Consider the following 11408-nt stretch of genomic DNA (forward strand, 5'->3'; position numbering starts at 1 on the left):
GGTTTCACCTCATGGGACTACCCCCACTTTTTATTTAAGCTTTTCCTTTTTTGTCCCCATCTATCACATGAACCAAAACTCATGGGACAAACCCTCCTTTCCCCTCTTCCTCTTGGAAAAATGTTATTAGAAAGTAAGTCAGAAACCAAATATGCCAGCTAATTTAAAATATATATATATATGTATATATATATATATATATATATATATATATAAATAAAAAAAATTAGCAAATAGGAAAAATCAACAAATTTCTAAATCAAAAAAAATTCCCCAAAAATCTTTGTCCCTAGTTGAATAGACTGAGATGATGCAAAAGACTCCCAAAGCTGCTTTTTCACCTTATTGTGGACCAAGAGGATGATAGAGATGGGAGCAAAATAAGGAGACCTGTAACAGGGCAGGTTGAAGGGAAAGAAGTACTTAATAAATATTTTGCTGATGTGTCCAAGTTGCATTTAAAGACCAAACTTCTTTTTGGAGCTTTTAGCAGTTCAACTCTTCAAAAATTTCTTTATTCTCATCCAAAATAAATCAAAAAATTGGAATATTTGTGAAAAAAATATACCCAAAAGAATCAGTTACTTGAGTGCCTCAGGAAGGGTTAATCCTAAATGAAAATAACCCACAGTGTCTGAAATGGGGCTGTTTAGAGCAAAAGTTCCATCTGCTGAGGGACAAAAATTTTCCCTCAAGGGAAGTGCTAGAAAAAGCTTTCCCCCCACCCCCTTACAACCTTACTTCAGCTGGGTTTTGTTCTCAAATTACAGAAGTATTAAAAAGAAAAACAAACCCAGCGATTCTTCAGTTCATTGCCCTACAGTTACCTGCCCTCTTGCTCCTCTCCATGCCCAAAAATCTGGAATAATCTCTCATTTCCTCCATTTTTGGGGTTCCACGTATACAGCTGCTCCTGGCTCACCTGCCAAGCAAAGTTCCATCTGTCAGAGGTACCACAAAGGTTGTCAGCGCTCTAAGTTTTCTCCCCATATTTAAAATTTTCTCCCTGGAATGAAACTTTTCTCCCCAGTTGAAGTTTTCTCCCACAATTAAAATCTACTCCCTGCAATTAAAATTTTCTCCCCCAGTCAGACTTCCCTCCATTAATGTTTTCTTCCCCAAATTGTTTTCTCCCCTCAATTAGTTTTCTCCCCCTACTTATATGTTTCTCCCTTCAATTAAATTTTTCTCCCTGCAATTAAAGTTTTCTCCCACAATCAAACTTTCACCCCCAATTAAAGTTTTCTCCCTCAATTAAAATCTTCTTCCCCTATTAAAGTATCTTCAATTAAAATTTTCTGCCCGTAATTTTCCTCCCTGCAAACCTTTCTCCCCAATAGTTTTCTCTCCCAGATAATATCTTCTCCACTGAGTTAATATTTTCTGTCCAAAATTAAAGTTTTCTCCCTCAAATTAAAGTTTTTTCCTCCCAATTAAAACAATCTCCCCCTATTAAAATCCCCTCCATTGAAAATTTCTGCCCACAGTTAAAATTTCTCCCATAATTAAAGTTTTCTTCCCCCAATTAAAATTTTCTCCCCCAATTAAAATTTTCTCCAGCAATTAAAACTTCTCCCAGCAATTGAAATTCTCTTCCACACTTAAAATTTAAGATCACCTCCCCTTAGTCCCCCAGCCCATCCCAAGCCTCCTCACCCAGTGGGAACAAGCCAGATGCTGAGGCATAACCTGTTCTGTGAAGAGAAACAGAAACACAGTATGAAAAAAAAGTTATTTTGGTTTATTTTATAGTTTTTTTCCCAGGGATTTTCCTGCACCTCCTACAGAGTTATGGGGCTGCCTGCCCGAGGGCCACCTGCCTGCCCACCCACCGAACCAGGGATTCCCCTTCAGCTCTACCCTGCACCCCCTTCAACACCTTTTCCTGCATTTACAGCTTTTTTTCTCAGCTGGGGAAGACAGATTGTCCAAAAATGCTTTTTTTGGTGTGCAGGAGGGGGAAATGCTGATGGGGATCGCTCTGCCCTGGGATGTTGAGGCACCCCAAAAGGGACTTCAGGGATAAAGTGCAGTTCCCTTCAGCCGATTTTACCATTTTTTAAATATAGAAACGTAAAAAATAAGTGCTCTTGCAATTAAGCTACCCAATTGCAGGATTTTACCCTAAACCCTACTTTATTTTACATTTCTCAGGGTTTTTTTGTAATCAGTGGTCACACACCACTGGAGGGGCTGCTTTTGCAGAGGGCAGGAAAGCTGACTGGCAGCAGCTGACCACAAAAACTTTCTGTGAGGGTAGCAGGCACTGCGGGTGGAAAATAAAATAAAAATAAACATGAGATAATAAAAATATAAGAAAAAAATTTAAAATAAGAACAATAAACCCAAAATAAAAATTAAAAAAAATTAAAATTAATTAAAAAATAAAATAATGCAATGCTTTTCCTTCTGGGACCTTTGGATGTTTGTGTTTATCCTCTTTTTACCCCATTTCTTTCTGCTGGCAGGTATTGAGGCAAATTTCTACTTTTTTTTTTTGCTGTTTTCTGGGTATCTGAGGCAAAAAACATTGGTTTTAACTCTACAAAAAGGTGTTGCTTGGGGGTGTTACAGCAGTGGCCAAAACCTGAGTTCACACCAAAAAAAATGAAGAAAGGGAGGGAAAAAGGTCAGCATAGGCTGGGAATTGGTGGTCATTCCAATCAGTGGCCAAGGCATCCCAAATGTGGGAGGAAGCATGGGTCTGGGACATCAGGAGTGGAAGGGATGGGCTTGCAGGAGAAAACTCAAAATCAAAATAAAATAAAACAATAAAATAAAATAATAAAATTCGGTACCAGCCTGCAGGAAATCCAGACTCTCACCTCCTCCTAGGGAGAACAGGAGCTAGGCCACTCCTGACCACATTGGATCTCCCTGACAAAGGATCAAACATAGGCCAAATATTGTGTCAAAAACAGCAGAAAAAGTCACACAGAGCAAAAGGCATCCCAAGTCACTCCCAGCCCATACACCAAATGCCACCTGCCTCCTCATCTAGCTACCTGCCTGTGGCCACACTGATACAGCTCCTGACACACTTCAGCCTTACCCTGAAAAACCTTATTTAAAGGCTTTCCTAAATTATTTTTTATTAATTTCTGCATGCTTTCACAGAATGTTTTACACAGCCATCAAACCTATAGGTGTTTCTACACCTCCAGGCATGCCACCTACTCCAGATGTGCCATCTCCTCCTGGCTGGAGGACACCCGTTCCCTCACTGCCTTTCATTTACAAGGGAAGGCTATAGAATATATATATATATATATTAAAAAGAAAAAAAAAAACAAACAAACAGATAAAAGCCCTGGTCAATACCATTTCCTGGAGCCGGATGAAGGCATGAGTATATAGCTCACAAGGCAAAAGGTTGTCTAAGGACACTGTCACTTTTGGGCTGGTCCTGTAACCTTCTGAGTGGCCATGGCTGGGGAAATTGTTTATGCTGATTTAAGGCATCTTGGAGATGGTTCTTCTCCTGCTGAGAAACGTTATGGTAAGTCCTGTTTTGGGGAAACATGGTTATTTCAAGCTTTGGGAAGACTTTTGAGTTTGTTTGCTCTTGGGTTTGCTTGCTTCTCCATTCCTGTGTTGAGGTTTCCAAGATTGCGGAGAACATTGGATGGGCTAAATGTCTTCTAAGGTGGGATTCTGGCTTGAAAAGAGGAGGAAAAAGAGTAAGAAGGGGATGGAAGAGGCTGACAAACATCTGGAAGTAGAACAGTTTTGCTTCTGAGACTCTACTTTATAGGTAAATGGGTCCAAGAAGCCCAACATGAGCCAACACACCTGAATGGGAAGGAAATCTACTGAGATCTTGTCTGGAATCCTGGTGGAGATGAGAGCTGGGGAGACCTATGTCTCACTGACTCCCAGCTCTGCTGGGACCTCTAAAATTAATCCCATTTCAGAAGGTTTCAGGTCCCCCGAGATCCATCAGTGGGTGCCCAAAGCTGCTCCTGAGGCTCCTGCAGCCCCTCCACCACCTGAGAAACCACCTGTGGGTGATGCCCTCACACTAGACCTCATCACTGGTGATTTACTTTTTAGAGGAAGCAAAGAAGCTGTAAACTTCTACTCCAAGTCACCAGCTTGACAGAGGGGCTTTTTCTTTTTCCTCTAAAAGCCCAGCTTTTTCATGTTTCATTTTTTTTAAGCAAATATGGTCTCTTTCAGCTCCTGACTCCTGTCCATGGTGGCACAGGCTCCTCCTCAAAGCTGGGGGGCTGGGGCAATTCATCCTGCTGGTCCTGGTGGTGGTACTGAGTGTGCAGGGTAAGTAATCAGCTCTTACCTACATCTCACACCTCAGAGAGCAGCCTGAGAGGGGATATCAGGGTTTATTTCAAGTATTTCAGCCTCTGGAGAGGACGACGTTGTCCCATAGAGATGCAACATCACCCACCAAGAGTAAGTTCTCTCTAAGTTAAAAACATTATTGTTAAAAAAAGGTGGAGTATACAAGCTGTGTTTTTCAGGTTGGCTTAATTAACTGCACAAGAAAATGAAACCTGGTTTTGTGGGGGTTTTGGCTTTTATCCCCAGATGTCTGCAGCTTCTCGCTCCTGATCATTTCTCCAAGTTTTTCAGGGCTCTCCGCAGCCAGTGGTGATGAGAGTTCCCCAGCCAGATGATGAGATCCAGGGAAGGAACCAGAAGGAGCAATACATGTTTTCATCCCTGGTGCGGTATTTCTGCAAGCCCCAAGTGGAGAGCCCCACAGGTAATCCTCCATTCCTCCTGGCTCTGCTGGGAATGCTCAGATGAGAGCTTTGTGGAGGGCTTCTCCTGCAAGGACACCCTTGGGGCTGCGAGGCCACCAAGCATTACTTTGCAAAGAAGAGTGTTGCAAGGAAGAATTATCTTTTCCATGCAATTTTTGCTGATCCCTCCTCCACAGAGAAGCAGGGTCATCCCAAGAGAGGAGGTTCCTCACCATCCTGCCCTCTCTCTCACCAGGCATTTTTTTCCTTGTGGTCACCCAGCTGCAGTCATCATCCTTCTGTCTGGTGGCTGAGCAGGAAAAACCACCATGATGTGAAAAAACTCAAGGATGGGAAAAGAGCCAGGATGTGAAATGGGGAATCCCTTAGAGCCTTCAGCTGGTGGCTGGGGAAGACCTTGACCACCCTGTGGGGTGTCTCATGGCTTTTTCTTCTCTTGCAGCCTATGCTGGCTGCAAGCTGTGTCCCCAGGACTGGCAGCTACATGGGGAAAGATGCTACTGGCTTTCTGAGGAATTGGGAAACTGGACTCAAGGCACAAAAAGCTGCAAAAATCAAGACTCTCAGCTGGTGGTACTCCAGGAAAAGAAAGAAAGGGTAAATAGGGAGAAGGCTTGAAAAGGACCCAAAAGTCCTGATTTTTGGGTGGGCAGGGAAGCAAAAAATGCCTAGCAGCAGGAGGGCTTGGAAAAGCATTCAAAGCATGGGGGACATTCATGTCTCATGAGTTTGGAAGTCAGATTTACTCCATGGCTTTGCACCTCATGAAGCCCTCCGCAGAGAGATTTTGGAATCAACTGGTCACTTCTATTTTCCAGGAGCACATCAAGGTTATTACAGGCAAAAGCCCACCACCAGTGTGGATTGGAGTAAGGTCACATCAAAAGGAGTGGAGATGGGTGGATGACACACCCTTCAATGCCAAAATGTGAGTGTATCCACAGCCTGTTGATGTAAAAAGAAGCTTTGCTCCATTTCAGACCCAGTTCATGCCCTGACCCATCTCTCCAAGATGTTGGGGTCTGTGCAATGGTCTCATATTCCCCCTGCTAAAGCTCTGCAGACCAAAAGCTGGCAGAGCGCGGTAACCCCACAGCTCCCATCAGACCCATGCAGCAACACAGCTTTTCACGCTCCACATATGCTCCTCACAGATCTTACTGTGCGCACACCAGTTCCTCTCAAATTTGGGCACCCACCACTGAAGTGGTGCAGTATGATGAGAAAGTGTGGGAAAAGAGCAGGAGAACCCCCCCACACCTCTTCTTTTCTGCAAAACTGGGAAAGTTTCCTCCTCTTAAGCAATGTAATTTTTATTCTGCAGGTTTGGCACCTCCCTGCAGGAGATGGGTGAAGGGTGCGGGACACTAAAAGCCAAGGGCTTTGAGGTTCATAGATGCGATGCCAAACACAAGTGGGTTTGCAAAAAAAACCCCTTCCAGCTCTACCCAATAACAGCAGGAGGCGAGGAGAAACACAATGCCTCCATCTGACACATGCCTACCCCAAAATGCCCATCCCATGAGACGCTGGGGTGGAATCAGCCCCATTCTCATCATTATGTCTTTGCAGGAGATTTCAGGCTTTGCAAATCCACTTCCCACAAGGATCAAGATCAGCTTGGGAGGCACAAATGAGCCCCTGAATGGGAAATCAGAAAAGCCTGTGCCTCATGCACAGTGATGATAGAGGATAGAGCTACAACATCAATAAAAGTTTATCAAAGTGGTTTGCCTCAATTTACTGAGATAACTCAGGTGAGAGCACAGGTGGCACATCATGGTTCATATATAAACATGGGAAATTTCAACTCAAAAAAGCTTTCCTGAGTGACAAAACTTATATGTGTGCGTCTCTTCAGGCACCGCTGAGAGTGTCAGCACAAAGACTGATGCAGGCAGCCGAGTTTTGCTCGAGTTTTGGGGATTTGGAGGGTTGGGTTTGTCTTTTGCTTTTTTTTTGTTGTTTTTTTGTTTGGGATTATTTGTTGCTATTGTTTTGGAGTAGTTTTTTTGGTTTGGCTTTTGTTTGTCTGCTTGCTTTTTGATTTTTTTGGGGGAGGCAGGTTGGGTTTTTATTTGGTTGGTTGGTTTTGTTGTTATTACTAAATTCCCTCCCCACCATTTTTTGACCCCCTTGTCAAGCAGAGAAACCTATTCATTGAAATTAATTCAACCCAAATGCATAGCTTATGCATTTGAGTGACTTTTAGATAAAGTCTGCTTTCCAAATAACATAGACATTATCAATAGGATTTGCTGCTGCAGTGCTCCAGAAGCAATGGCCATCCAGCTTGTCTGGGCAGAAAGTCTCATGAAAATACAAATTCTTATGTGTTGGTGATAGATTCCCATGGAGGGATTTATCAAAGGAAGCTGTACTCAGTTCTTCCCTGTCTCCTGATCAGTCCTGTTTACAGGGTCTCTTTTCCCTTCCAGAGGACATAGTTGTCAGGTCTGCTGCAGACACAGTTGTTATTAGTGGGGCTCAAGGATGAGCTGATCCCCCCTTCGTTCAATTATGCACATGGCCCATGTAGTGGTTTGAACCTTGTTTTCCCCCAGAGGCTAAGAAAAGTGGTAGACCCCAAGGGGTGGAAACCCCTGGAAGTTTTGAAGTTCTGTCCAATGGGCGCTCCTGCAGAAATGTAAACATACCACAAGCAAACAGAAGAGATGAGTGGTAGTTTGAGTAGTAGGAGAAGTGGTCATGTTGTAGAGTCACGAGGAAGGGGCTCTGAGCCCCTCGGGGCCTCTGGGGCCTCCCAGCCCCAGGCTGAGGGAGCTACAGGGACCTGGAACAGCATAAAGCTGGGCTAGGTGCCTGTAGTTAAGCCAGGAGATGTTTTCTCCATCGTGGGCAGGAGTAGCGGCAGATGCAGCGTCCGGAGACTCTGGCTAAGAGCCAGGACAGATAAGAACTGAACCGGAGAAGCAGCAGAAGCTAGCAGCAGAGCTACAGAGTTCTGGGGGTAAAAACTGATACCAGACCCCCCAAAACTCTTTTGAGACCTCCAGGAAAGGAGGGACATGGACTCCTACTAAGGAGAGGAGCCTTGGAGTGCTACAGCACTTGCAGAGAGGAGCTAGAAGCTCAGTCGTCCTGAGAACTCAGCCAGCTTGGTGCGGGAGGTTGGCCTTGGGGGCCCTCCCTTGCTGCAAGCTACGAAGAAGCTCGCAGCCTCAGGCAGGGCACAGAGGCCCTGCAAGGAGCTTGAATCTCCTGGAGATACCAGACCGTCACGAAGCCCCCTGTGCTCGTGATGTGACCGTGGTGGAACGACCTTTGTCTGGGGTGACGTAGTCCACGGAGCAAGACCCCTTTGCCTGCGTCAAGGGGCCGAGGGAGCTTGGATACCTCCCTCGTGAGTGCTGGCAGAAAGCCAGCCACAGCTGCTGCATGCATGAGATGAGGAGACCTGCTGCCTTAGAAGAGACTCCTGCTGTTCAGAGATTGGAAGGGATCTGTCCTTCTTTCCCTCCTGGACTTTTATTTGGAGGGGAGAAGAGATCTGATCCATTGTAAATACTATATGTCATGGTAGAGATAGTTGTGATTGTGTGTATAATGTGTTATAGTATTTATTTGTACAGTCATTGTAATATATTCCCTTTCTCCCACTTTGAGTCTGGTGTGTTTTGCCTGGAAAAACCCATCTCACATTAGGTTGAGATGTGGGAGGGGGCTTAGACTAGGGAATTAGGATTTTGGGGCTATCTCAAACCATGACAGCCCACTACCCTGCACCTCAAACCTGCAATGCCAACATGCTCAGGAGAGCAAGAAGAGGAAAAGAAGAAAACTACCTGCAAAGCATTAAGAAAAGCTGAAATTTCCTCTCTAGGAGAGAAGGGGTAGTGTTTGACTGAGGGTATCTAGTAGGGGATTGCTGTGCAGTCCCTGGTCCATCCCAAAACTCCTATCGAAAGCCAGGAGCAGCCTGGATATGGTGTCAGGAGAAGGTCCCCATCCCAGGATGGGTCATTCTCAGATCCACTAAGAAATCCCTTCAAGGTGGGAGCAGTAATGCAACAGCCCTCCAGGGCCCTGTCCCACCATACTAAGAGAGAGACCTGCCCCAGGGGCTGATCCCTAGTGCCCAAGATGGACAGAGGGACCAACCTGCTGTTGAAGGCTGTGCTATCTGTCCACCACTACTTGCTGTTCCTCTTTTGCAAGCTGTGGTTTGCTTTGCCCTTATAGCATATAATGAAAATCTGTAAAGCAAAGAAACATCATAGTTTAGCCAGTCTTGTCTTCCCCACCTCTTCTTTTCCATCTCTGTCCATTACCCCACACAGAGGTGATGCTTTTCCCAAAGTATCTGCTCCTGGCTACACCACTGGGTGCAGTTTGGGGCTGGAATCTTACTTTATTGGTTTTGCTTTCATGTTTCCTGTCCTGGTGCTGGCATAGAGACTCAAGCACAGATCTTATCAGTTCATCCATGGTGCTCATGATGGCCAGTGAAGCTCCCAGGGCCTTGCAGGTTTCATAACTGATGATCCAATTACCCTCAACCTCAGAAAAATAATAGCATTTACTTTGGAAACCAAGGCAGGTGTCTGGGCACACATGGAAGAAATCCGGGTGAGGGAAATGGAATTCCATAAGATAACTGAAAAAGAGAAAGCCAAGTGAGATATGTGGGCAGTTCTAAAAAGCAGAAGAATGGGATTTATTATTTTTATTCCTAGAAGCTGGGAGAACTGGGGATGATGATCTTGGGAATGGTGTGATCAAGGGAGGAGCCAGGTGCCTGGATCACAGCTAAGAGAAAAAAAGAGAAGCAAGCTTTGCTTGGTAAACATCTCTTGATGCTGGGAAAATTTTTGGAGATGGAGAGAACTGTGAAGGTTGAAGGCACACTACATGGTTATGTTGTAGAGAATATTCAAAACTGTGACAGAGATTGTCATGCAACTATAATGCATATTTTACAAAATATGTATAATGTATGTGTTTATACACAGCATGCTAAATCTTGGTTGAGCCGATTTTTTACTGTTTTCAGTATGACCAGGAGTCACCTCACTGGGAAAAGAACTAAATATTCTAATCAGCCTCCTGCAGAAATAAAAAATATTTATATGAAATTACAATATTCCAATGTTTGTTCAGCAAATGTGTCATCGTTAAATAGTGTTGAAACACAGTCACCATAACTTTTGAAATGTATTTGCTCCAGAGATCCAGCATGCAGTAAACAAACATTGTGTAATTTGGCCAGCCAACCACACAGCATGAGAGCAGTGTCCTACTAACTGAGAGTGTAAGTATCTACATATTACAAGCAAAAAGGAGATGCCAGTCCCTCAGGGATAAGGTACAACACTCAGCAATTTGAAGCGTTGGCTTTAATGAAAGCACAATGTTGCTGTGGTGGGAGCTTCAGTACACCAACACTAAATGGGGGGACCTGATAGAGTAGAACCCTGCTTGGAAGCATAGCTCAAAGGATAGCACTGCAGGGGTGGATAATAAAACTTGCATTGATTAACTGATTTGCCTTACATATCTATGCGAAGTCCTGTTTTGGTCACTAGTGAACTCTGATGTAATGCAGGTACTGTGGTCTGAATTCTGAGTTCTGCAGCTGTTCATTACATTGGTGCCTGTGCAAAGGTGGGTGCAGATGGGAGGGGAAGCAAGCTATCCAGGGCTACCCTCACAAAATAAAATGTGCTTGGGATTCTGCATATATGGATGGGAAGGAATGAAGTACTCCAGATTACCATGACAACAAGATTCATACTTGGATGAGGGAGATGAATTATCCTGGGTTACCATAGCAAAGTCGTCTTGAGCCCTACACCACACTTGTTTCTAGTTCTCTTTCTTCAGAAGCCCATTAACAGTGTTCTGACTGAAGGAGGTCAGCTCTGCTCCACATAGGTGACACAGCCAGACAGAAGATACTTTCTTAAACTCCCAGCACAGGAGGTAAGCTATACAGTACACTGTCAAATATCTGGCTTAGAAACTACAGCAAGCGTTTTGCCTTCCTGAAATGAGACACTAAACTTAGCACAATGGATATTCTGTTATAAAAGTTGCTACTACCTTCACTTGGATGAGTTCTGTATCTTTACAGAGGCAAGGACTTGTTCACTTCTAATTAGACTGAAAATAAACCCTGCAATTTGGCAGTTTCCAAACAAAACAATGGTACAAGGTTGGCAATTTTCAGAAAAAACTAATAATGAGACTAACATGTTTAATCCCGTTCCAGGTTTCATTTCCCCAGTCACATTTCTTGTCTGCCTTTCTAATGGATCCCAGCTTTACAATAACCAGGAACTCTTCTGTGAACTTTTGGCACATGGAAAGAAGCCAATAGTCAGTTTTGCCATATGAGATCCAGCTTCTGATGTAGCAAGGACATAGGCAGGCACTGGTTCATCTCCTGAGGAATACACTTTGTTTTTCTGAATATTTTTTTAATTTAGAAAGTAGAAAGAAGATAACATACCCTACTGTACAAAAAGTAAGCAAAATCTCTAAACTGGATACTTTTGCAGACAACAACAAAGAAAGCACCTGTATTTTGAGCCATGAAAGATACATAGGTGCTATACAGAATAAAGAACAGGTGTTCTATAGGGCCAGAATATGACGATGAAACTATTATATCCTTTGGCACTATTTAAAATAGTCTCATCCCTTTTAGAGTTATTACTG

The 11408-nt window shown here is 43.9% G+C and overlaps 1 protein-coding gene across 6 annotated transcripts; it reads left to right on the forward strand.

Annotated features, from left to right (window-relative positions):
- Positions 1 to 3267: 3267 nt before the first annotated feature.
- On the forward strand, positions 3268 to 6736 carry LOC113943266 (killer cell lectin-like receptor subfamily B member 1B allele B). Of its 6 annotated transcripts, XM_027634822.1 has the most exons (7): positions 3268 to 3499; positions 3915 to 4091; positions 4177 to 4278; positions 4586 to 4726; positions 5170 to 5324; positions 5546 to 5655; positions 6052 to 6736. In XM_027634822.1, the coding sequence occupies exons 1-7, from the start codon at positions 3427 to 3429 to the stop codon at positions 6218 to 6220; spliced, it is 927 nt and encodes a 308-aa protein (XP_027490623.1). In that variant the 5' UTR covers positions 3268 to 3426; the 3' UTR covers positions 6221 to 6736. The 6 variants fall into 6 exon arrangements, with proteins under 6 accessions (XP_027490623.1, XP_027490626.1, XP_027490625.1 ...); XM_027634825.1 differs by lacking the exon at positions 3915 to 4091 and having other exon boundaries at positions 4161 to 4278; XM_027634824.1 differs by lacking the exon at positions 3915 to 4091 and having other exon boundaries at positions 4180 to 4278.
- The last annotated feature ends 4672 nt before the right edge of the window (positions 6737 to 11408 follow it).

This window comes from Corapipo altera, unplaced genomic scaffold (assembly GCF_003945725.1).
Source record: "Corapipo altera isolate COAL_440 unplaced genomic scaffold, ASM394572v1 61411, whole genome shotgun sequence".
Lineage (NCBI taxonomy): Eukaryota > Metazoa > Chordata > Aves > Passeriformes > Pipridae > Corapipo > Corapipo altera.